We start from the raw sequence: 25,043 nt of genomic DNA, 5'->3' as shown, positions 1-25,043 counted from the left end.
TGACAGCAATTTGTATGCCACAAATCAGGACAGTTTAAAACATTCCAAAACACGCCCCAAGTGTACCCTACTATGGCTTGGTATTTGTAACTAGAATGTTTTTTTTCTTTTGGCCATTTTCTAATCTAAGGCAACAGTACACTATTGAAGGGATCACATATGATCACATGACTTTAAGACAGGAAAACAAGTCCCTGGATTTATAGACATTCACAGCTTCTCTCTCTCTCTCTCTTTTTTTTTTTTTGCTGTATTTGACTTGTCTCAACCAGGCCACCAAAGTTCCTCCTGAACTAATTCCTTTATCTTGAAATGAGTCCCAAAGTTTATGACCTGCAGTTGAATTTGAACAGACATTCTAAATAAGGAAATCTATTTGGAATGCAGAAAAAGAAAGAAAGAGAAGCCAGATTTATTAAAATTTTTGTGGGCAGGGGGTGAGGCTCTCCCTTGTTTTAGTGAGATGTGCCTTGTAACCCTGTGGAATCTGGCTAATGTCCCTGTGCCTTATCCAGCCCCGGGCTTACCATCTTTAGGGACTCTGAACGTGACAGTAGCCGTTCACTGAGCACAAATACCGTGTCTGGTAGAAGTAAGAATCAACATATCTGAAAAGCAGGTTGCTGAAGGCCTAGAAGTTATCTGTTTTCATTTTTAATTGACCTTTAGGCCGAATTACTTTGCTTTCGTGGTAGCACAGAGCATCATTTAACTTGCTCACAGTGGCTGACGGCCGACGTCTGCCTTCTGGGCCACATGAAAGCATTCCCAGAATACCTGCAAAGCAGGACCCTTGATGGCCGACCTGCATTCCAGTGGAGTGCACATGATGTCCAGACTTACTGCTGAAGAAAAGCCACTCAGACTCTCAAAGAGACGCAGGAGGCTGGGCTGTCTGCACTGACGGCCACACCTTGGCATTCTGCCCTGTCAGCCCCTCCCCAGCAGCAGCTCTGCCTCTGACTCAGGTACCCAGGAAGTATGTGAACTGCTGTCCATTTTTATTATAATTCATTTTTTTTTTAATTGAGACAGTCTCACCTTGTTACCTAAGGCTAGAGTGCCTGGTGTTAGCCTCGCTCACAGCAGCCTCAGACTCTTGAGTTCAAGTGATCCTCCTGTCTCAGCCTCCCTGAGTACTAGGATCACAGATGTGCTCCATGATTCCTGGCTACTTTTTCTATTTTTAGTACAGACAAAGTCTCACTCTTGCTCAGGCTGGTCTTGAACTCCTGAGCTCAATCAATCCACAGGCCCAGTCTCCCAGAGCACTGGGATTACAGGAATGAGCTGCCATGCCAGGCCTTTTAAATTTAATTTAATTTTATTTGTTTATCTTTTGGAGACAGAGTCTCAAGCTGTTGCCCTGGGTAGAGGGCTGTGGCATCATAGGAACCTCCAACTTGGGCTCAAGTGATCCTCTTGCCTCAGTTTTTTCTATTTTTAGTAGAGACAGCGTCTTGATTTTTTGCTCAGGCTGCTCTTGAACTCCTGAGCTCAAGCAATCCACCTGCCTCCGTCTCCCATAGTACTGGGATTACAGGCATGAGCCACCGTGCCTGGCCCAGGCTTTTATTTTAATTCTTGCCTGATGTTTTCTCCTGCAGCCCTGCTGCTGTCTGGCAGGAATGCCCAGAAGCCACGGGACAGAGATTCTGCATCTGTGCCTCTTATACACACCTGCTGGGATGTCCTAAATACACAGAGAACAGATGCGTGGAACTCTGCCAAATTTAAAAGGGACAGAGTCTCAAACTTGCCATCGCGAACATGTCAAATCTCCATGTTAAAGTATATTCTAAACCTGGACTGCTTAGCCATTTAACCTGCTTCTTTTACCTATGTTTAATCACATTATGCCGGAAAGCAAGGATAGCATTCCCCCAAAATGAAAAGATACATTGGTAAAAAATAACCTTCTTTCAAACAGGAAAACTAAGTTATTTCTGAATCTCAGATAAGCCTGAATTGAGGTTCTTTGTTTCTTAAAAAAAAAATTTTAACTAAAAATAGTAAATGAGATTTGTGTTTACAGCCTCCCATGTCCCACCTGCACTGCTGCTGACTCAGACGTGCGGGCTGGAAACCGTAGCAGTCGGCTGCTTTGATGTGGAATTGCCCCAGCACGGTTTAATTCTAGAGGGTCTGTCCACAGCCACGTTTAACAATTGTCATTAATCAAAGCGCAGACAGTTGTCTCCTTTGTACTTCTCATAAAAGCCATGTTGCACATACCCCATAGATAGGAAAAGGTCCTTGTTGGAATATGATTTCAAGTCCTGCCAACTTTTTTCTAATCCCTGATGAGATTTATTGCTGGCATGTTCTCTTTCCTTATCTAGGAGAATTATATAATCCTTCAAGATCTGTCATTTTCCTGCAAATATAAGGTGACTGTCCAACCCATACGGCCAAAGGGTCACTCGAAGGCAGAATCCGTTTTCTTCACCACTCCGCCGTGCTCTGCCCTGAAGGGGAAAAGCCACACACATATCAGTTGCCCTGGAGAAGCAGGTGCGTCTCTTCCTGCTGGACTCCACGTCCAGGTCCAGGCTGCCAGCACCACTTTGAAAACATTCCCAAGACACATTTCAGAAGACCTTGAAAACTGACAATGCCCCCCTTTGAGAGTGGTAACTTGCTGGTCCAGTTTGGAGGGAACAGAAGTAGGAGTGTTTGTAATTATCTTGTAATCCTGACAGCGTTGGAAAGAAACCCTTTGTGGACAATGTCAGCTCTTTAGAAATGAAGGCCAGCCTTTAGATGCTACTTGTGTTTTAGCACACCTTGACATACATTATTTCATTTTTATCCTACCCCTTTGATGTGCCTGGGTCACTACAAAATTTTTAAGACAGATGTGTCATGGTCCGTTATTTCACTTGCAAGAAACACAGCTGACAGCGTCCTTTCTGAGTCATCCATGCAAAGTTCAACTTGCTTGGCTTATCCGTGTTGCTGGGAGGGCTTCACTCGTTTCCATCCATGCAGGTTTTACATTCCTTGATTTTTGCATCTCAAGACTTCTGTGATGACCCAGTGTTATCGCCATGTACTTCCTACATTGACCTTCCAAACCTCAGGCCTCTATCTTCCATCACCTTCTCTTTGCCAAAGCCCCTTTCTTACAGTAAGAACAGCTGCCCAGGGCTTTTTAAATGCCTAGGACTTAATAACTTTTCTAGTAGCACCAAATTATAGAGACGAGGTTCCTAGTCTACCCACTGCGAGCTATCAGAGGGGTGATGGTGTGAGCCAGGCTCAGTGGACAGGGTCAGGTGGCTGCCTCCTTCCCACAGAATGAAGGACCCCCTGAGATTCCTGCAGTGACTGTGAAATCCACCCCACATTCATGGTTTCTCCCGTAGGCTACTAACTGAGGTCTTCATTTCTGCAATGTTCCAGGTCACGTTCTTTCCAAAGTGCTAGCCAAGCCGGAGAACCTTTCTGCTTCATTCATCGTCCAGGACTTTAACATCACAGGCTACTTTTCTTGGAAGATGGCTAAGGCAAATCTCTACCAGCCCATGACAGGATTCCAAGTGACTTGGGCCGAGGTCACCACAGAGAGCAGGCAGAACAGTCTACCCAACAGCATCATCTCACAGTCACAAATTCTGCCCTCAGTAGGTGCCGCCGGGGTGGGGTGGTGGTGGGGAGGGGTGGGGAGGGTGGTGGTGGTGAGGGGTGGGCCCTGTGGTATTGCTGTCCATTGCCTGCCTCCAGGTCCCCTCAGACAGGGCTCTGTCGTGCTGCGGGCTGTGCCGTTGACCACGCAGACTGCTTTCCATCCAGGTCCCCTCAGACAGGGCCCTGTCGTGCTGCGGGCTGTGCCGTTGACCACGCAGACTGCTTTCCATCCAGGTCCCCTCAGACAGGGCTCTGTCGTGCTGCGGGCTGTGCCGTTGACCACGCAGACTGCTTTCCATCCAGGTCCCCTCAGACAGGGCCCTGTCGTGCCGCGGGCTGTGCCGTTGACCACGCAGACTGCTTTCCATCCAGGTCCCCTCAGACAGGGCCCTGTCGTGCCGCGGGCTGTGCCGTTGACCACGCAGACTGCTTTCCATCCAGGTCCCCTCAGACAGGGCCCTGTCGTGCCGCGGGCTGTGCCGTTGACCACGCAGACTGCTTTCCATCCAGGTCCCCTCAGACAGGGCCCTGTCGTGCCGCGGGCTGTGCCGTTGACCACGCAGACTGCTTTCCATCCAGGTCCCCTCAGACAGGGCCCTGTCGTGCCGCGGGCTGTGCCGTTGACCACGCAGACTGCTTTCCATCCAGGTCCCCTCAGACAGGGCCCTGTCGTGCCGCGGGCTGTGCCGTTGACCACGCAGACTGCTTTCCATCCAGGTCCCCTCAGACAGGGCTCTGTCGTGCCGCGGGCTGTGCCGTTGACCACGCAGACTGCTTTCCATCCAGGTCCCCTCAGACAGGGCCCTGTCGTGCCGCGGGCTGTGCCGTTGACCACGCAGACTGCTTTCCATCCAGGTCCCCTCAGACAGGGCCCTGTCGTGCCGCGGGCTGTGCCGTTGACCACGCAGACTGCTTTCCATCCAGGTCCCCTCAGACAGGGCCCTGTCGTGCCGCGGGCTGTGCCGTTGACCACGCAGACTGCTTTCCATCCAGGTCCCCTCAGACAGGGCCCTGTCGTGCCGCGGGCTGTGCCGTTGACCACGCAGACTGCTTTCCATCCAGGTCCCCTCAGACAGGGCCCTGTCGTGCCGCGGGCTGTGCCGTTGACCACGCAGACTGCTTTCCATCCAGGTCCCCTCAGACAGGGCCCTGTCGTGCCGCGGGCTGTGCCGTTGACCACGCAGACTGCTTTCCATCCAGGTCCCCTCAGACAGGGCCCTGTCGTGCCGCGGGCTGTGCCGTTGACCACGCAGACTGCTTTCCATCCAGGTCCCCTCAGACAGGGCCCTGTCGTGCCGCGGGCTGTGCCGTTGACCACGCAGACTGCTTTCCATCCAGGTCCCCTCAGACAGGGCCCTGTCGTGCCGCGGGCTGTGCCGTTGACCACGCAGACTGCTTTCCATCCAGGTCCCCTCAGACAGGGCCCTGTCGTGCCGCGGGCTGTGCCGTTGACCACGCAGACTGCTTTCCATCCAGGTCCCCTCAGGCAGGGCCCTGTCGTGCCGCGGGCTGTGCCGTTGACCACGCAGACTGCTTTCCATCCAGGTCCCCGTCGTGCCGCGGGCTGTGCCATTGACCACGCAGACTGCTTTCCATCCAGGTCCCCTCAGACAGGGCTCTGTTGTGCTGCGGGCTGTGCCGTTGACCACGCAGACTGCTTTCCACATGCTTTTCTTCCGAGAGCATCTTTTATAAGCATTAACATGTCACAGTATTGTGAATAGTTAAGAAGCGACATGAGCCATCATATCTGCATACGTTTTGATGACTGGAGCTGGCTCTGGAATGGTCTTACCCTGTCCGTATCAACTACATGCAAGTGAAAGAGTCATTGTCTTCAACTTTTGTTAACTCTGTGTCACCCTGGTCCATCCAAATGGATGTGCCCTGGTAGAAGTGTTGAACCGGGGGAAATAGCTCAAAAGAAGCTCGTTATTTGTCTTTCTTTTCCCTCTTTAAATTTGGCTGGAGCCTGTAATGAGTTGGCCTGTCTTCCAGGCCACTTAATTTCTTGGCTTAAAACAAAAAATAAAGTGTAGATTTTTATTCTCTCTGCAAATGCCCTTGGAATAGCCAAGCCTTGCTACCAAATCCAACAAGGAAAAAAATGTGTGTGCATGTATGTATATATGCATATTACTTAAATCCCAGAAGGAAAAATTCCATGGAATTAGCAGTTATTCCATGAATGTACTAGATTTTATTGAGTTTTGAGAAGAACGTGTTGGCATAAAAATAAACATTTTCATTTATGGGCAGTGACAGATATTGTGTTTTAAGAAAAGAAGTTGGCTCATTCACTGAAATTTGGACTATCAAGAATTCACATCACAAGATGTGCAGCTGAAAACTTTAAACCCTGGGAAAGTCTTATGTTAAGGACTGAAAAATAAATAAAATCCCAGGAGTGAGCCCTGAGAACTGGCCCCTTGGCACATATTAGCTCTGCCAAGCGTCTTGGGCTGCCAAGAATTGAGCGAGGTGCTAAGAAACCACGGGGCAGAGAACACCCGCAAATGAGGGGAAATATTCTGCGAGGTAGAGGGTGGCTTTAAAGAACAACCCCACTGGCCTGTTTGCAGCTTTCTGGAACGGGGGAAGAAGTCACCATCACTATGTGTAAGTTGTTGTGTTATCTCTGAGAGGTCACTGACACACACCATGTTTTATGTCACGCCTTAGGATCATCATGTTCTAACAGTGCCCAACCTGAGACCGTCCACCCTCTATCGCCTGGAAGTCCAAGTGCTGACCACAGGAGGGGAAGGGCCGGCCACCATCAAGACGTTCCGGACACCTGCCCTCCCACCCTCAGCAGTACCCCGTAAGTGGGGGTGAAGGTGGCTGGCAGGTCTTGAGGAAAGAGAGAAAAGTCTTACTCATAAATGAAAACAAATAAATGCATTACTACAGGCTTCTAAGAAACAGGCACTTTCCTCCTGTCACCTGCTCCCTCACCTGTGGGTTTACTCATTGGATTTCGTTCCAGCTACCTTTAGTGTGAAAGGCACTGCTGAGGCTCGGTCTCACGCTCTCTGTCCCCTCTCTCTCTTCCCTCCATGTCTCCCCTCGCCTCCCCCTCCCTCTCCCCTCCCTCTCCCACCCTCCACCACCCTCCTTTCCTTCCTCCCTCCCTGTGTTTCCTTCCTCTCTCTCTCTCCTCCCTCTCTCTCTCCTCCCTCTACCCTTCCTTCCTTCCTCCCACTCTCCTCCCTCCCTCTCTCTCTCCTCCCTCCCTTTCTCCCTCCCTCTCTCTCTCCCTCCCCTTCCGCCCTCCTTCTCTCCTTCCCTCCTTTCTCCCTCCCTCTCTCTATCCATCCCTCTCTCTCTCCCTCCCTCTCTCTCTCCCTCCCTCTCTCCTTCCTCCCTCTCCTTCCTCCCTCTCTCCTTCCTCCCTCCCTCTCTCTCTTCTCCCACCCTCTCTCTGTCCGTCCTCCCTCCCTCCCCTCCCTCTCTCCCCTCCCTCCCCTCTCTCCTCCCTCCCTCTCTCTGTCCTTCTTCCCTCTCTCTCGTCCCTCCCTCTCTCCCCCTCCCGTCCCTCCCTCCCCTCTCTCCCCTTCCTCCCTCCCTCCCTCCCCTCCCTCTCTCCTCCCTCCCTCTCTCTTGTCCCTCCCTCCTTCCTCCCTCTCTCCCCCTCCCGTCCCTCCCTCCCCTCTCTCCCCTTCCTCCCTCCCTCTCTCCCCTCCCTCCCTCTCTCTGTCCTTCCTCCCTCCCCTCTCTCCCCTTCCCTCCCTCCTCCCTCCCTCTCTCCTCCCTCCCTCCTTCTCTCTCCTCCCTCCCTCCCTTTCTCCCTCCCTCCTTCCTCCCTCCCCTCTCCTTCCTCCCTCCCTCTCTCCTTCCTCCCTTCCTTTCTCTTCTCATTTCCTTCCTTGTATCTTTCCTTGTCTTTTGATAGATAAATACATGTGAATAAACATTTAGTCTCGTAGCAATCTGAAATGTTTTTAAATTAAGAGTTTCTATTACAATATAGGAAATAATGTTTGCTAAGGAACTTATTTTCTTGTGACATAGATTTTACTGTAATGTAGGGCATAAATTTTATTCATGAGATGACTCAAATCCATCTCCTTCGTTTTTTGCTAAATCAAGTAAAATTAGAAAAAGAAAATGGTCACCTAGTCTTTAAAAAAAATGTGGTCTTGGGCGGCGCCTGTGGCTCAAGGAGTAGGGCGCTGGTCCCATATGCCGGAGGTGGCGGGTTCAAACCCAGCCCCGGCCAAAAACCACACACACACACAAAAAAAATAAAAATAAAAAAAAAATAAAAAATAAAAAAATAAAAAAATGTGGTCTCTTGATGATTTTTAAATTATAATTTTTTTTGCTTATTTCTAGCTTAAATTTGAAAAGTGAGGTCTAAAGATTTCGGTGGTATAATAAGAAAACTGAGATTTTATCATAGTTGTAACTTAGATTTTTTTTAAATAAAGGATCAAATTGCCCCCCAAACTTGGTATGGTTATAATTTGAAGGAAAACAAAAAGTGTCACAATGGGAAAACTTGGTACCTTTTAAGGTGGGATAAAATGCTTTTCTTGTACTTCATGGAAATTGTGCGTAATAAAAATACTTGTTATTTATTTATTTATTTTTTTTTGAGACAGAGTCTCACTTTGACTCTGTGGAATCAAAGAGAGAGATGTGGAATCATAGCTCACAGTACCCTCAAGCTCTTGGGCTCAAGAGATCCTCTTGCCTCAGTTTTTCTATTTATAGTAGAGATGGTTTCTCGCTCTTGCTCAGGCTGGTCTCGAACTCCTGAGCTCAAGCTGTCCACCTGCTTCAGCCTTCCAGAGTGCTAGGATTACAGGTCTGAGCTACTGAGCCCAGCTTTTGTTAATTTTTAAAACTTTTTTTAGAAATAAGAAAGGATCATGGTTTGCTTAAATAATTACAAGCTTCCGAGAAGGAGCTTGTCTCCTTTATCTTGTTATTTTATGGTTCAGGGCAGGGATTGAGGCTGGAAGAAGAGAAACAGTGGGCAAGGAGAGGAAGAGGCTGAAGGAATGGGTGTGTGTGTGCACGCTCGGGTCCAGAAGCAGAGAGACGTGGTCCGAGGAGGGGACGTGCCTGCATCTGAGGCTTTCAGTGCAAACACACATGTCTCTACCCTTCATTCAAGGTGTATACAGCTATGTCACTAATACATTGTGTCACTTTTTAGGACCCCACCTGAAGCATCGCCATCCACATCATTACAAGCCTTCTCCAGAAAGATACTGAACCGGTCAAGAAGATTTTGAAACTGTTGCTCGGGGTGAGTTTGCTGAGCTCCGGCCACCAGGCGTGGCACTCCCAGAAGCAGCAGGGACCCCGCAGAGGCCCCACTGGCCCCCGACCCTTTAGTGCAGTAAGTTCTTCTATCAATCACAGACGCATCTGGAAACAAGTGACAGATAATCACCAGTGAATACGGACACCAATCCCCAAGAGAATGAAGGAAATGCAGATTAGGCCTATTTAACTTTAAAGTTTGTTTCCATGTACGGCTTTGCTCATCTCTGTTGAGTTATTGTGGAGCTGAAACTTCCCTGATTTTGGAGCAGCTAATTCTAAAGAAAGAAAGTAGTATAAGAAATAGCGATTCATGCATGCACTACGCATAAATTCGCACAATAAAATATATTTTGGATTTGACTATTTATTTGGTTTGAAAGACCAGCTAAGAGTATACAGCGCTATGTATCCAAATATTTTATAAGGTCTTTTTTTTTTTTTATCATGGGTGATTTTTTTAACTGAAAAATTCTAACCTAAAATATACCAATGAATTTAAATCTGAAAATGCTCCCATTTTAAGCATACTGTGCTACTTTTTATAAAACATAAGGTAAATAAAAGTTTTTTCTATAAATTGTGATTTACAAAAGATAGTCAAGCCAAGAGAAGGTGATGAATGAGGCTGCTAACCAGTTTGCCTTGGAGAAGTGAAGATCTTTTTCTGGCGACACTTTTTAATATTTCATCCTATAATATGAAAGATTTTCCTGATATGTTACCTTATTTATATTTTCCCTTATTTTCTTCAATGCAGAATAGCACCTTCTGGTGCAAATTTTTTTTTAACCACCTGAAATTCACAAAACCTCTTGCTTCAAGTGGAAGAACCCCAACTACTGAGCATTTTTCACATCTTTATGGAGATTTGCTTTTCTTAATCAAAGTAAGCTAACTGTATGCTAAAATATTTTCAGTCATGCATACAAAAGGCCTTTGATTGATAAAGACGGGCAACTGTTTGCCTTTAACCTGTACTCTTTTGGCTCTATTAAATCTTCTTGTTTGGAAGACAATGCTGCCTCTCGTAGCACAAACTTCAATCAAATATGTTATCGATAGAGAGCGTTGCCCTGTACGTTGGAGCAATGATAGCACAGAGATGTTGTTTTAGTCTTTTTCCTTGAAGGAATATTCACATACATGGTTTGAAATATACATAGACGTGTGTCTTTATACTTATAAATGTGCGTATATATACAAATATGTATACGAGTGCGCACACACAGACATGCATATATGTGAAAGTTCCGTGAGTATGAATTACTAAAGAAATCGTTTTCATAGCTCACCAATGGTGGATAAACATACAGTTCTTGTAAAGGTCCATTCAGATAATATATTTTCCCCATCCATGCTGCTTCTATGAGAAAAGAGTAATTTATCAAAATTATACACTATCAAAGAAAGCCTTCCTAGCTAATTTCATTAGCGACCTAGTTACAGTGCAAAGAAAAGCAGTTCTAAGACGTTCTTCTTAGACTTTGGTGGTGGGACTTGTTTCCTCATCTGGATGTGCACAGACACCTGAGCATTCCTGGCCAGAGTGGGAAACTCAGAACTCATTGACCCCCAGAGACTTGATGGCAGTTTCTAGAGGCAGATGCAGAATGAAGCCTGGGGAAGTTGTTTTTATTATGATGATGTGTATCTTCGGGCAACATCAGCTATTAAACAGAGACACCTGATCATAGATTTTAGAACCCGTTTCCTATGTGTTAACAGATTTTAAAAGCAAATAATGCAAGGCTGTTGCTTTGTATAATTGACATAAGTTAGAAGTGTCAGAATGAAAGTTCTTGTTGGTTCTGGGTGTTTCTGCAGCCCCTGTCCCAGGCTGGAATGCACATTATGTTGGGGAGTCACCTGGTTCTGAGAATTTGGAACGGAGAGAACAGGAAACAGCCTTTATTTACAAACACTGCTGAGCTTCAGCAAACTGGTGCCACAGACCTCTTCCCTGCACCACACTTCCCTCTAACGCCAGTACCAGCATCTGAATCTCAAGTTCTTAAAATTTCTTAAAATTACGACTTTTCATTATTGGCTACACTGGTTCTCTCTCCTGTTAGCTTTTCATGAACAAATCTAAATAAGACTAGCCACTGTTCATACAGTTGTATAGTTACAAATGTGGGAGTCTATACCTAGATACAAAATATTGTTAAATTATTGTATACATTTAATTTTATAAAATTGAATTATGTTTTTCTTTCTAGGTAATAGACATTGAGAACATAAATATATTTTTAGTTCAGATGGTAGTTCTGAAGCTTACATCTTCCTTACAAAATCTGAAGCAGTTCCTCTGAGCTTCTAATTTTGCTACAACACACGTTTAATAATTTTAAATTTTATTAGTTATTGGAAGAAAAATGCTATTAATGATGCACTAAAAACACGAGTTTCTTTGAGTTTTAATGATCTCCATAATATTCAAATGATCAAAAATATAGTTGACAATTTTGTGAATTTAAAATGTTGAGTGCCCTAATAAAGTGATAAAAATCTATAATTTTTTTAAGAGCATTTGGGTGACTAATTCTACAATGTATTTTATTAATTCTACAATGTATTTTATTGAACTTGATGCATTTCTCTACTATGAGAAATATATATCCAGTATTGACTATTGAAGAAATTAAGTTCAGCAAAAATCGTCATCCAATCCAAGCTGTTTGCTCCGTGCACCCTGGGGTTACACATGTGGTCTTTAAACCTTCCTTCCTGCCTCATCGAGTTCTCTGTGCTACTCTGTTTTTCTAACTGGAACTCTATAAAACCATGTTTGTCAACCAGTGTGTGCCCTTTTCCAGTCATTAACTGTTTTCATATGACATGTTAGAGAAGATAAAGTTGATAACAGTTAATTTTTTGAAATGTTTGTTAAACAAAATTCAAAGATTAAAAATATGCCTATGTCCTAGGAACCTCAGAACATGTGACTAAGTCTATGAAGCAGGTTATATCAGCCTCGGAACTACTGCCCTTTGGGGGCTGGGCAGTTCTCTACTGGGGTGGGTGGCTGTCCTACACACCCCAGGGGACTTGGCAGTGTCCCTCCCTGCCGCTCACCTGGTGCCTGGGGCCCCCTCCCCTGAGCTGAAACAACCAACCATGTCTCCAGATATTGCCAACTGCTCCTTGGGGCATCCAAGTAACTGCCAGAGAGTGATTCATACTGAATAGATAAGAATTGTCACTTTATATGGAACCCCATAATTGAAGATCACGCCCCAAGAACTATGTGACAGCCAAGACGTTATCGCATTTGACTTCAAAAACCTATATTGTAGCTTTTATGTGTCCACTAAAAAAAACCTGACTAAACGACGGAATTTTGACTTGTGTCTGTCTCATACAAGTACAAATACTAATTTTGCCCTCTGTATCCGTGAAAGCCATTTGTGGTATTGACTTGTTTATTTAATGCCCTTCCGTCCTCCAGTGGTTCTTCAACTTGCTCACTTCCATGGCTGCAGATAACTCTAAAAAGCATCACAGCCAGAACACATGGCTAAATATGTGTTGCATGTATTATAAAGTTCCTTATAGAATACACATGAGTCCATACTCGGAAGATCATAATAGAATATACATCCCTCCATAAAGGTGTTGATTCTTCTCTGCAGCTTTGCACGGCCAGACGCGCTGTCTGGCACAGAATGGATTCTCATGACTGTCTTACCTCTACTGAATATCTTAGCAAGTGATACAATTTACAGAGTGATTAACAGAGGTATCTATAAAGTTACTGGGTTTTTTTTCCTTTACTTAATTACAGTGTAGTGTGCAGATAACAGAACCGTTACCTTCTCATGCACAAGATCTACAGAGTTTCATGTCCCTTATGGTGGCCATTTAAAGTCAATATTTATTTATGTATGTAATAAAAAATGTTGATTTTTGTGTATGTCTGTCATGTTATTTAGAGAGAAGTAATCTTGTAAAAATGTTTTATAAAAAACAAAAAAGTATTGTAAATAGTCTGATATTCTGTGACTCGTTATTTTCATGTTAGAGTTTGTACAAAGTGGTTCAGTAATAAACTAGCCTTAAACCTGCCCCACGAGGCGACTCGTTTATTTCTTATAGAAACACATTTCTTTCATTTAAGAAGAAAAATTAGTAGTTTCTGCTGCCAGGGAGGTTCACAAAGCTTAACTTCCTGCGTCAGTATGAATGGAATTTGAGTCTGCTGAATGTTAACAACATGGCTGGTCACCCTCAGGAAGGTGCTGTAGATTTTACAATCAACACTTCTGTCACCACATTCACAACTGCAACTCCTGAAGGTTTGGGCGGCATTTTTAAGCAATGATTTCAACTTTAAACTGTCACGATTTCCCCACAAAATTCTAGGTATACACTGTGCTGATAAGCACTCGTCCATCTAGCTGTTTCAGTATTACCTCCTGCCCAAGGACTTTAAATTCCCCCTATCTAAGAAGAGCGTTGAGAGGCTTGGATATCCCCACTTGACTGATACCATAGCTGCTGATGAATTAAAAGAGTACTTACAAAACAAAGAAAGGCCTAAGAAATAACGCAAAGTTAGGTAGGGGCAACTTTGGTCATTTTTATGCATAAAACTATTGATTTAAGTCAGTGGCTCTCAACTAATGCCACAGTGTATTTTCATTGTTAAAAAGGGGTTGCGCCCACAGGTTGAGAACTGCTGATTTAAGTGGTTATCCATTTTTTTTTCAATAAATAGTACCTTATTTCCTGCTAGGTGCCCATCTACTTCAAGACCTGGGGCATTGATTAAGAAAGACAAGCTCCCTGTTTTCAAGGATTCTTCATTCTAGTAGGAAAAGACAGATCGTGAACCTGAGAACAGCCATGGGGTGGTCAGCAATTTGGTTATCATTTATCTGGGGTCAATCAGGCAAGGATGGGAGAAGCCAACTCTGTGAAGAACGGAGGGGCCTCCACACCCAGGGCTGGGGCAGCACCCAAGTCAGAACGGTCTGGAGTCATGTTACATGTTGAACATTTAAACCCTCACTCTGGCTGTTCTATTGCAGAGATGTAGGGGCCAAAGCTCCCAGGACCATAAAGTTTCTCTGAGGACAGGAGGCAGATTAATTAACAGGAGAAAAGACATACAAATTAATTTTATTTAATGTACGTACACAGTACCCTTCAGAATGAAGACCCCCCCAAGATATGGGGGATATTGTTTATTTTTAATGCTCAAGCTCAAGAAAGTATGGGCGGCCACATAGCAATATGATCAGACGCAAAGGCTATGATCTTATGCTAACAGACTAATAGGGAACCCAGCGAAGCCCGTCTGTCTAGATTCTTCTCTGCCTCTCTGAGCAGTGCCCTTTCTTCTGGGTGTGGGGCAGGACTCTCTCTGGAATGAGGGTCCATGTCCTACAGTCAAACAACGTAGGTCAGACAATTTCTTTATGGCCAGGTTGACATAGAATAATTCTGAGTTTTATGTATGGCTTTCAGGAAAAGGGACTGGCTTTTACAACCCACTTTGGGGAGGAGGGATGCTTGCCTCTGTGTCCAGATTCCAGGGAGAATAGGACTGAGACTCTGGATGGCAGGAGAAGGTCACAGGGAAAGTTTTCCTTCTGACGGTGCTAAGGCCTTCGTTTTCAGGAACGGCCTCCTAGCCCCACCAAAAGCCTGGAAGGACAAATGTGGAGGCAGATCAGTAGGAGGGCCTGATGTCATTCCAGGTAAACACTGGACAGCAAATAGAATTACATGGTCAAGGTCACGTGTCTGTGGAAGATTTTGAATGGACAGGCCTGATATGTACAGGGAGCAAAAGACAGGGGAAAAAATACTTCCCACACTTGAGGCTGGGGTTGTTGAGTCTTTTCTGGGACCTCTTACCTCTGCTTTCTTGTTTTGGGGGCCAGTACCTCTCCAATAGTCAGTCCTTAAAAGTTGCAAATCTCCTCAAGAATGGAAGAAAAAGTATCCAATGTACTCATCCCTGCCATGAAACTAATTTATGGCTTTCACATGAAAGCTATAACCCAATTATAACCTAAGAATAGGGGGAAGGGGGAAAGGGAGGGGAGGGAGGGGGGAGGATGGGCAGAGGGAGGGAGATTGGTGGGATTACACCTGCAGTGCATCTTACAAGGGCATATGTGAAACTTAGTAAATGTAGAATGTAAATGTCTTAACACAATAACTAAGAAAATGCCAGAAAGGCTATGTTAACCAGTGTGATGAAAATGTGTCAAACGGTCTATAAAACCAGTGCATGTTGCCCCATGATTGCATTAATGTGCACAGCTATGATTTAGTAATTAAACAATAATAATAATAAATCATTTTTTTAAAAAGTTGCAAATCTTTCCTCCTGCCAAAAATCACTTGAAAGTTTGTTTTGTGTTGGTAGATAAGCAGGAGCCAAGGCACCTTGAGAAAACGTTCTGATCGGTGCTCAGAAGCTTTCAAGCTGTGGCAATGCAAGCTTTTAAAATAATTTTAGAAATGCCACCTAAACATCCAGACAAAGAAGGTCGCATGTCATGTGACTGAGCTTACATGAAATTTCCAGAATAGGAAAAACGACAGAAGCAGAAAGTTGATTGGTTCAACAGCCGTCTGGTGCTGTCAGGACGGGTGAATGGACACTGTGTCGTGGGGACGGGATTTACTTTTGGGGTGGAGAAGAGTGTTTTGGAATAGACAGAGGTGGTGTCTGCACCACGTTATAAATACACCACACGCCCCGGACCTGCAAATCTTACCAGAGTTCATTTTATGGGATGTGAAACTTGGCGCAGTAAAAAGAAAATATTAAGAATACCACTTAATTTCCAAAAACAGACATAGATGTCAGGTTCAATTTTAATGTAAATAGAGTTTAATGATTCTTACTTCTTAGGGATCTCAGTGGCTAGAGAGTCTGTCCTTGTTTGCAGTGTAAATTATGTCTGATTTTTCAAGTGAAAAGTCAGCCAACGCCATGCCACAGACAGCATTTCCCTGGTGCAGATCTTAAATAGGAAGTGTCAGACAAGGGAGCTTTCATTCTCAGCAACTCTCGAACACGGCATATTATGTTACTGATGATGCCATGTATAAAAACGTCCCATTTGTCCAGGAAAGTTTCACTAAAAATCACCTAGCACAAGGCAGATCAAGAGGACCCAATTCACTTGTGTGTGCGGGAGTCTTAACCAATGGAGCCACACTATGCCCTCCGCCAGTTCTTAGGTGGGGGGAAGTCCTGGCAGCAACCTGAACGCAAGCACTATGTTTACTATTGTTTCCTTGGGGGAGATATTGTCACACGGATGAGTCCCAAGAATACAGCTCTGTTGTAAACTGGACGCTTTTACATATACCAGCCAGGGACGGAATATTTTTTTTATTTTTGTAGAGACAGAGTCTCACTGTACCGCCCTCGGTAGAGTGCTGTGGCGTCACACGGCTCACAGCAACCTCTAACTCTTGGGCTTACGCGATTCTCCTGCCTCAGCCTCCCGAGCAGCTGGGACTACAGGCGCCCGCCACAACGCCCGGCTATTTTTTTGTTGTAGTTTGGCCGGGGCTGGGTTTGAACCCGCCACCCTCGGCATATGGGGCCTGTGCCCTACTCACTGAGCCACAGGTGCCGCCCAGGGACGGAATATTTCACTGAGAAAGGCAGCCATGGGTGACAGAGAAAAACTTTTTAAAAAGAATAAGAATTGGGCCCTCTGTTGTGCTGTGACATGTGGCCCGTGCCCATCCTTCTCTGCCTCAATTTTCCTGTCCAAGGAGAGAATTGTGCCACCAACTGCATGCTTACCGTGAACACAGGCATGAGGAGGCGCTTTGAAAACACTGGGTGTGCACGCGCGGTTAAAGACGCCCAACGACCAAGGTCGAGGACGGAGGGTTTGCAATCCTGAAAACGCTTGAGTGGAACCAAGAGAAAAGGGAGCATGTTCGTTACATCAGACACTACTTGATAATGCCCGGGGGGACGGCAGGTGTTTGAGAACAAGCTGAGGACGGCAGTGGTTCACATAGGTGCTTCCTAACAAGAGAGTCCTTCCAATCTGCAGAGGACGCAGCAGGAGGAAGTTAGAAAAGACCAAGAAGGGAGAAAACAATGAGAAAGCAGAAAACAGAACAAAGACAGAATAGGACAAAGGGGAGTGGGCAAGGAGGGGACAAGATCTTAGGACTGCCACATAACAAGTAAGGGCCATAGGTGTGAGGTGACTTGGAAGCCACGTCAAGTTTTAAAGCGTGAACTAAACAAATGCGGGCAATGTACTGTATCACGTGTGTGCAAGCCATTCTGTCTGCACCAGATCAGCGTCTAAGAGACACACAACTACTTAAATAGATTTTAAGTAAGTATCGTATGTTTTGCCTATTTCACTAAGGCTGAATGCAATTTACTGGGACTGATTTTAACTTTAATGCTATAGAAATGATCAACTTAACATGTATTTGATGTCGCCTTAGATTTTAGTCGATGGATGTTTTTCATAAAGCATTCAAGCACCCCTAACAATTTTGTCTAGAAAAATCTATCTTGCCAAAGGACACTAAATTTACGTGTCAGTAAAACCTATAGATTTGAGAAATCATTTTACGGACTGACAGCCACCCTGGGGCATTTTTAGTGTCTAGCAACAGATCTGAGGAAATAAAAAGAGCATTGAATTTTATACGCTTTAGAAAGCTAACGCGTGAGCAGAGAAGGAAAGAGAATTGAATTTCAGAATAAGGTAATCCTTGAAGATTGTGTTTTGAACAATTGGCTCTGGTTATTAACATGACCCTGACCCTGGGTCAGAGGCTTTCAAAACCAGCTGCTTATTAGAATTCCCAGGGGAGCTTTTAAGGAGACCAGCGTGCTCTGGGACCTTCAGATCAATGGAGAAGCATGGACATCAGTGCTCTTTTAAAGGTCCCTAGGTGATTCTGATATGTGCCCAGGCCTCCTCCAGATGTTGAAGAGCTTTTGAATGGTAAATGTCCTAGACCCTCTCCCTCTTGCAAAGCTGAAGAAGGAAAAAGTCCTGTTGAATCATCACATTTGATTGCACCAGAGATAGCTGAAGGTTTTCCACCCACTTTTTTTTTTTTTGTTGCAGTTTGGCTGGGGGCGGGTTCAAACCCACCTCCCTCAGTATATGGAGCTGGCACCCTACCCACTGAGCCATGGTGCCACCCTTACGCCCACTTTTTCTTGACTGAATCACAGATAAAGATGTAGCCACAGGAAGGAGTGCATGCAAATCCATACATGTGCTGATGAATATACGTGTAGATTTAGTGAACCTTGTTCTGCCAGTCCTCTCTGAGGTGTCATTGGGAATTTATCCTGAGAAATATTGATACAAATATAGGGCTAGTCAAATATAGTTTTGGACACAGTCGAGTGTTGTTGGCAGAAATAACTTCTTTTCTGGGGCTCGTGAAGCACTTTTCCAGGGGCAGCTGGTACTGATTTAAGGGCAGTCCAAGACAGCCAATTAGAGTTGATCCATCATTACACTTACAGCACCAGACAGAATACCCTGCAACCCAGAGCTGGTGCCGCCGTGACCTCTCATGCCCGACCTCCCCTTCCTCATCCCAACAGCACCCAATCAAGGGCAATTGGCTTCGTTATGAAGAATGGAGGTCATTCTGCGTTCCTCTGTGCAGTGGCCCCACTCAGCACCGCACACGGTTGATTGCAAGGTCATGCTTCCCGTTTGTTATAGTTCACTTGAGAGATTACTAACGGAATTAACCTCGGGAGCTGAACCTTACCAAGGACTGACCCATTCTAAGGTACTCACTGTATTCCTTGCTTTCTGCCATTAATTTCTACAACTATCCTATGAGCTGGCAATATTTCAAAGCTGAACACAGTGAGGCAAAGAGCCCTCAAGTCAATTGCCCAAGGTCAGGTGGAGCCTGAAGACACACCCAGCAATTGAATTCTGCTGACCTCCCAGTCAGCCTCTAACCCATCCTGCCTGCAAGACTGGCCACTCACAAGATCAACTTACAACACATATTATGTAGGCTGCCACAAGTAAGCTCATAGTTTTACAAATGTGTGTAAGAGATGCATGGGTAAATAAGTCTCCGAAATACTCTACATGCATCGAATACTAAGTATATATGTATGAAATATTACATAGACACCAAAGAACCTCTGTAAGTTGACCATCCAAGGGACGGTAACAAACCTGCCAATGTACAGATGCAACCAACATAAGGAAGCTTTCACTGAATGCACATGGTTCGTGTCCTCTATGAAAATTAGGCCAACTTAAGGATGTGGTCAGTGTAGGGAGACGGTCAGCTACGCGGGTTCTACTGCATATATAATAGAATCCTTTACATGCATATACAGAATATTTGTATATAAGTATAAAATGCCATGTACATAGGGAATACTATGTGTGTAAGTATGAAATTTAATGTATATGTGAAACATGTATTATACCAAGTGCGTATGATACTAAATGTATTACCTATGCATGGATGGTGAGCAAGTTAAATACCAGTATGACTTCACGTGTTGAAGATGCTTTTTGTTTCTTCTGGGTTTGTTTTGGGGTGACACCTTACTGAATCCACCGGAATCTTGACAGTGAAAGATTTTGGAACATTCTGAATTGACTGTAACACGCAGTCAGAGGGAGAACCTCTGCCATGCTGGGATGTCCAAAGGATCTGTGTAGAGCTGAAGACTTTAGCAGTTTTCCCCCACCCAGCTTTCCTGCGGTGCTCCCTGGGTTTGCTTGTGGCCTGTACACCAACACAGGTGGGTAACCACATGGGGCCTTTCACACAGCTTTTTCTTTTTCTACGTTCTCTCCCTTGTCTATTTAACAGGGAAGAACTTGTCATTCTTTCGATTTTACATGGAAAACGGACCTATTTTTGTAGTTTCTATTTTTTAGGAAACTTTGGGAGACATACTTTTCGGGACTTAGTACATGGCTTGACAGCAATTATTACACTTCTACAGTCATCAGTGTTATCTGCAGTGAGTCACCCTGTGGGGTTTGCAAATATCTGCACTTATCCTCCCTTGTTGATCACTCCTATCTGCAGCCAAGAGAATGGTGAATTTTAATGCTAGAGGTTTTAACGTGAGAATTAAAAAGAAACCCAAGTGTAGAAAGACAAATCTCGCATGTTCTCACTCATGTGCGGGGGCTAAATATTAAAAACAATTGAGGCCATGCAGACGGAGAGTAGAAAGACAGAGTAGAGTGACGTGGGAAGGGTAGTGAGTGGGGAGGGGGGACAGGGTGGGGACGGATAGAGGGTGTCAAAGATAGTTGGATAGAATGAACAATACTTGATAGCACCACAAAGTCACTATCATCAACAGTAAATTAGGGTGTGCTTTAAAATAACCAAAAGATTGGATTTGGAGTCTTCCTGATACAAAGAAATGATAAATGCCTGAGGCGATGGATACTGCAATTATCCCCATGTGACTGTAGGTCTGTATCAATAAAACATCGCATGTACTCTATAAAAATATATAACGATTATATACACATAATTAAAATTTTTTAAAAACAAAAGAACTCCCTTTTGTAGGTTTGCTATGACTGAATATCCTAGTCTGGCGAGGTGAGCCCCTCTGTTCAATCCTGTGAGTCTGAGCACAGAACGTCTGTAGTTGAATCAGACGATGAACTGAACACACATTATGTGGGTATTCTCCATGAGCAAATGTTTCCCAATTTTTTTAACTACATCTGTATAGAGATAAGTGATTATTGAAAAAACTGTAACAAATGTTAACTAAAAATATCATTCAGCAAATATTTTCCTTACCACAAGAGAGGTCTACAGACAGATAACTGGCTTGCAGACACAACGTCATTGTTTCTTCGCATGAGGGTAGCTGTACTTTCTTCAAGATAAATTGTGTGCAGCTTTTAAGTTTTAATAATTAAAGCATTTACTAGTTCTGTGCTCCCAAACTTAGTGACATGGGAGGTAACTCAGTAGTCCCATGACCAGTGATGTGAAGCATTGCAATGCCTTATTATGAAATTCGCTAACCACAGCTCCCTCACCCCAAATGCCAGGGTATATGACTCTAGTTCCAAGCTTAAGAGAAGATACGAAAGAGTTGTCCCACTCTATCCTGGAGTCAGCCATCAGGCTTTCTTTGGGCACCCCCTCAGAGCCCCCAGAAGTGTTAGCAAACCAAAGCCACGCTCTGTGCAGCTGCCAGTAAGGCCCATGGTGGCCCTGAGGGTGTCAGCATAGTACAAGATGACTGGGCCACTACAGGAAGGTGGGGCCACTGCAGGAAGGAAGGCAGGGCCACTGCAGGAAGATGGGGCCATTGCAGGAAGGTGAGGCCACCGCCGTCTGGACCAGGGCAGCTTTGCACCTTCCATTCCCGCCCCTTTATAGATGCTATATCCTCATTACTTGGGCCGTTGCTAGCTTTCTCGAAAAGGCCCAAAGCCATCAGCATCAGCACCCCTCCGGATGCTGACAATCCCAGCTCCTCTGAAAAGCAGAACTCGGCACTGGAGTCACTTAGGCACACCCCCAGTCCTACAGTGACCCCAGCAGCACCAGGAGGCCACAGCAGCCCCTCCACTGACATGACATCAGCCTAAATCCACTCATGGGTTCTGGCCCTAAAAACCCAGTGGAGAACTTGGAAGGCGAGCTTTATGGAGATGGTGACATGTCTGTGAAACCTCTGTGAAGTCCTCACCAAGGAGAGGTGTCCTTCGCTGGATATTTTGCTGCCTTCAGAAATCTGGTGGCACCACCACTGTCTCTGTGACCCCAGCCCCCACCCTGAACATCTGGGAACCGGCTCCAGGGACTCTTGTTGGTGTCTGCCCAGGGTCATGTAGGCCTAGGGGCCTCAGTCACAGGAAGCCTAGGCTGAGCTTTGGGGCTGACAGGGGCCTTCCCATCAGCTTTGGAGTAAAAAAAAAAAAGAGTTCAAAGACACAGCTTTGCCCCCAGAGCACATTCGGGGGTGGCAGCTACACTTGCAGACTGGTGGTTAATCTGTGGGATGAGCACCAGGAGGGCAGGAATTCAGGCCCAGGGTCTTGCCTACTGGGGGTGCCTATGGCATTGGAGGCCACCTGGGGCCCCTCTGCAGATGGAGCCTGGTGTCGAATCCTGAAATTATCCCCAAAGGACACTTCCCATGTGTCACCACCAGCATCCAGACCTTATCAGTCCACTAGTGATTTGTATGCACTCCCAAGTAACTGTCCAAAAACTGGTGTTCTCAACAATGTATGTTCTTCCAGGGTTCCCTGTACAGCAAATGGCATGGTACAGAACCCTGGAGTTACTTTTCTCTCTGTTTCTTAAAATGTCGGTTTTTTAGCTGTAGCAAAACATTTGGTACTTGCGGTGCTAGAAACTATTTGAAGACAGCCAATGTTCTCGATTGAATAAAATCTGAAAGCTTGAGAGATTTGAGGTCAATGCTGGGGAACACAGGTCCGTGAGATTGTTCTAGGATTGGAGTGGGACCTGAGCAGATTCCCTCAGGCCATTCTGGCCAAATACATGTTGGTCATTGGAAACTTCTCTTCATTTTGTTCACTAATAGAGTTATCCAGGATTGGGCAACTGCAGAAAAGGCTGTGGGTAGCAGAGAAGCTACTGTTGGAATAATAAAATGGTGGGGTTGCCGGTGGAATATAAATGCAGGAGGGGAAAGGAAGCTGCCAGCAAAAGGAGAGAGAACACAGAGTTTTTATAAAAGGAGAGAAGAAAGTGTGCGCACACTCGACAGTTGTAATAAACAGTTGATGGAGTGAGGGACTTTGGGACAAGACACAGTCCCGGCATTCCAAGATTGGGTATGGGGCTCCAGCAGTGAGACAGACCAAGACAGTTGTGACAATCCCAGGACAAGGAACTACTGTCCAGCAAGTCAGAGCTTCATGCGGGGATTCCAAGGTGGGCCAGGTCACTTCCATCTCCCACACCACATCCAGAGGTGCGCAGCCGTCCTGCAGAGAGCCTGGCTTTAATGACATCATTAGTACCAGCATTGAGTTCGCTCTCACAAACCCCCCCAGACTTTGAGGGTGAAGACAGCACCGTTGCGTGATACCACATTCCTGGACACAGTCAGACACAGGTCACTCTGGGCTAACGTCAGCATCTTGGCAGGGCTGCCTTGCTCTCGGGGGCACCCGGGGAGATTCCATTTCCTCGCCTTTTCCAGCGTCTGAGGGCCACCTGCCATCCTCAGCTCAAGGCCCTCTCTTCCTTCTGAGCCAGCCAGTGCGGGCTGAGCCCGTCTCACAGGACTTCCTTCTGATGTCCCTTCATCTCGTCCCCCGCGTGTCAGGATCCATGTGGCTGCACTGGGCCCGCATGAATGATAAGGATGCCTCTCTTCTTCCAGTCTGCTTCTCAGCAGCCCTCCTTCCATCCATAAACTTAATTTCCCTTGCCTTGTAACTCACAGGTTCCTGAGATTAGGATATATAGAGACATGGGCAGGGGTGTAATTAGCCTACCACAATATCTGAATATTTCCTTGGGTTAAAATACTCACATGGTCCACATACATAAATTAAATACGAAAATGTTCCATTTCCTACCCCTTACTCTTTGCTAATGTTGACATACCAGCATTTTTCTAGCTGGAACATCTTAGATTACAACACAATCAATGACACGATTGTTTTCTATAGGTGGAGCATGCGGGGTTTCAGCCTACGTGATTACGTTGTTCACATATACAGGTCTGTGTGTGTGTGCAGACGTCACCCCCAGGTGCTTCTGTGTCTCCCCCCTCCGTTAACCACGCTAGCTATCCTCACATACCCTGGCCCATACGACTGTGCAGAGATGTGTGGAATTGACTCTTCGATCATATTCTGGGCTATGTGCGATTTATCTTCAGAAATTAGTACAGTTCCATCGTACTTTCTGTGGAATCAGTCCAGTTCAATTGTAATTTTGTCATGGGCACACGTCCTTTTCCACACCGTCCATTGCACATTTTGAACATTAGGCAATCTGCTTAAGAAGCGCTATCTTACGTTGTTCTCATCTGCATTGGCCAATGCTCAGGAGCCCCCCATCAGTTTCCGTCAGGCTCCTTGGCCAGCCTCAATCTGCTAATTACCTGGCCGTGTCACTGCCAACTCTCACTTTCCTTTAAACTCATTTGTATATAGAAACAGAGGAAGTGTTTATGATCCTGAACGTTGACTGTCCAAGTGGAACACCGTTGGTTCCCTTCTGTTGCTTCCCTCGAAACCCTGTTTATAATGTGCTGGGACTTCACAGTCGTAACCGAGTTGAGCCAGCTAATAATGTCCTTTGCTACTTCTGAGTTTGCAACAAGCTCAGTGGCAACGCCACTTCAAAAATATACAAATAGACCCTTTTCAAACACTTGTCGATTCTTATATAGTTTTTAATACCTTTATCTTTTTAACCCTTCTCACGAGAGACATGGGAAGGACTGTCTTTCTTTGCTGTTATTCTCAGTGCCTTCCTCTCACTGCAGTGAGGGTCACCAGTATCATCACGCAAGTCTCCCCCCGGGACACTGGTCTCATTCTAGTTAACAGCCACTTTTCTTTAACTCACAGTGACAGTTCCTGCAGAGAAAAAAATACCGGGTGCAGAATGAGTCGGGATTGTGTGTGTATCAGACGTCCTCTGAGGTATTTTACAGGAGAACAGTATTAATCAGATCAATATTGACCCAAACAATAATTATTATTCTGTGTGGCTTCTTGTGTGCCAGAGACGGTGCTGGAGAGACGGCTTTCACTACTTCGCCATTAATCCTCCCGGCTGGGTAAGGTGCTGGGTCTCGTGACTGCCATTTTACAGGTAGAAGAGACACGTGGGGAGGGTGAACACTTGCCTCCAGCCAGCAAGGGACAAATGTGTGTGTTGACTTTGGGCTGTGCTCCTTGCCACGAAGCCAAGTTGCCCCCAGGTATAAATATCAAAGTTGGCAGCTGTCCATCTGCCACACGGGTGTCCTCCAGGAGAGGAACAGGCTCTTCACTGGAACACACGACACGTTGTAGGCGATCTTCCAGACCTACTTTTCCACTTCATTTATCAAAATTGCTCTTCTTGTGTTTTGCAGAAAATATGGTCGCACTCCACAGACACCCCAACACTGCTGGGGCTCAGCCTCCTCCTCAGTA

General features: G+C 45.5%; 1 protein-coding gene and 1 long non-coding RNA gene across 3 annotated transcripts in view; one reads left to right on the top strand and one right to left on the bottom strand.

The window, feature by feature from the left end:
* Positions 1–11,465, top strand: part of ANOS1 (anosmin 1) — a 165,023-nt gene extending 153,558 nt beyond the window's left edge. For both annotated transcript variants that reach the window (XM_053579480.1, XM_053579481.1), the window contains exons 11-14: positions 2,343–2,514; positions 3,406–3,626; positions 6,313–6,454; positions 8,798–11,465. In XM_053579480.1, coding sequence (XP_053435455.1) covers positions 2,343–2,514; positions 3,406–3,626; positions 6,313–6,454; positions 8,798–8,856 — 594 coding nt within the window. In that variant the 3' untranslated portion in view covers positions 8,857–11,465. The remainder of the gene's footprint in view (positions 1–2,342; positions 2,515–3,405; positions 3,627–6,312; positions 6,455–8,797) is intronic.
* The window catches only part of LOC128577307 (uncharacterized), a 96,575-nt gene that overhangs the window by 55,030 nt on the left and 16,502 nt on the right, over positions 1–25,043 (bottom strand). The window lies entirely within an intron of this gene.

This window comes from Nycticebus coucang, chromosome X (assembly GCF_027406575.1).
Source record: "Nycticebus coucang isolate mNycCou1 chromosome X, mNycCou1.pri, whole genome shotgun sequence".
Classification (NCBI taxonomy): Eukaryota; Metazoa; Chordata; class Mammalia; order Primates; family Lorisidae; genus Nycticebus; species Nycticebus coucang.
The sequence above is the reverse complement of the archived record's forward strand: the minus strand, read 5'-3'. Positions and strand labels throughout refer to the sequence as shown.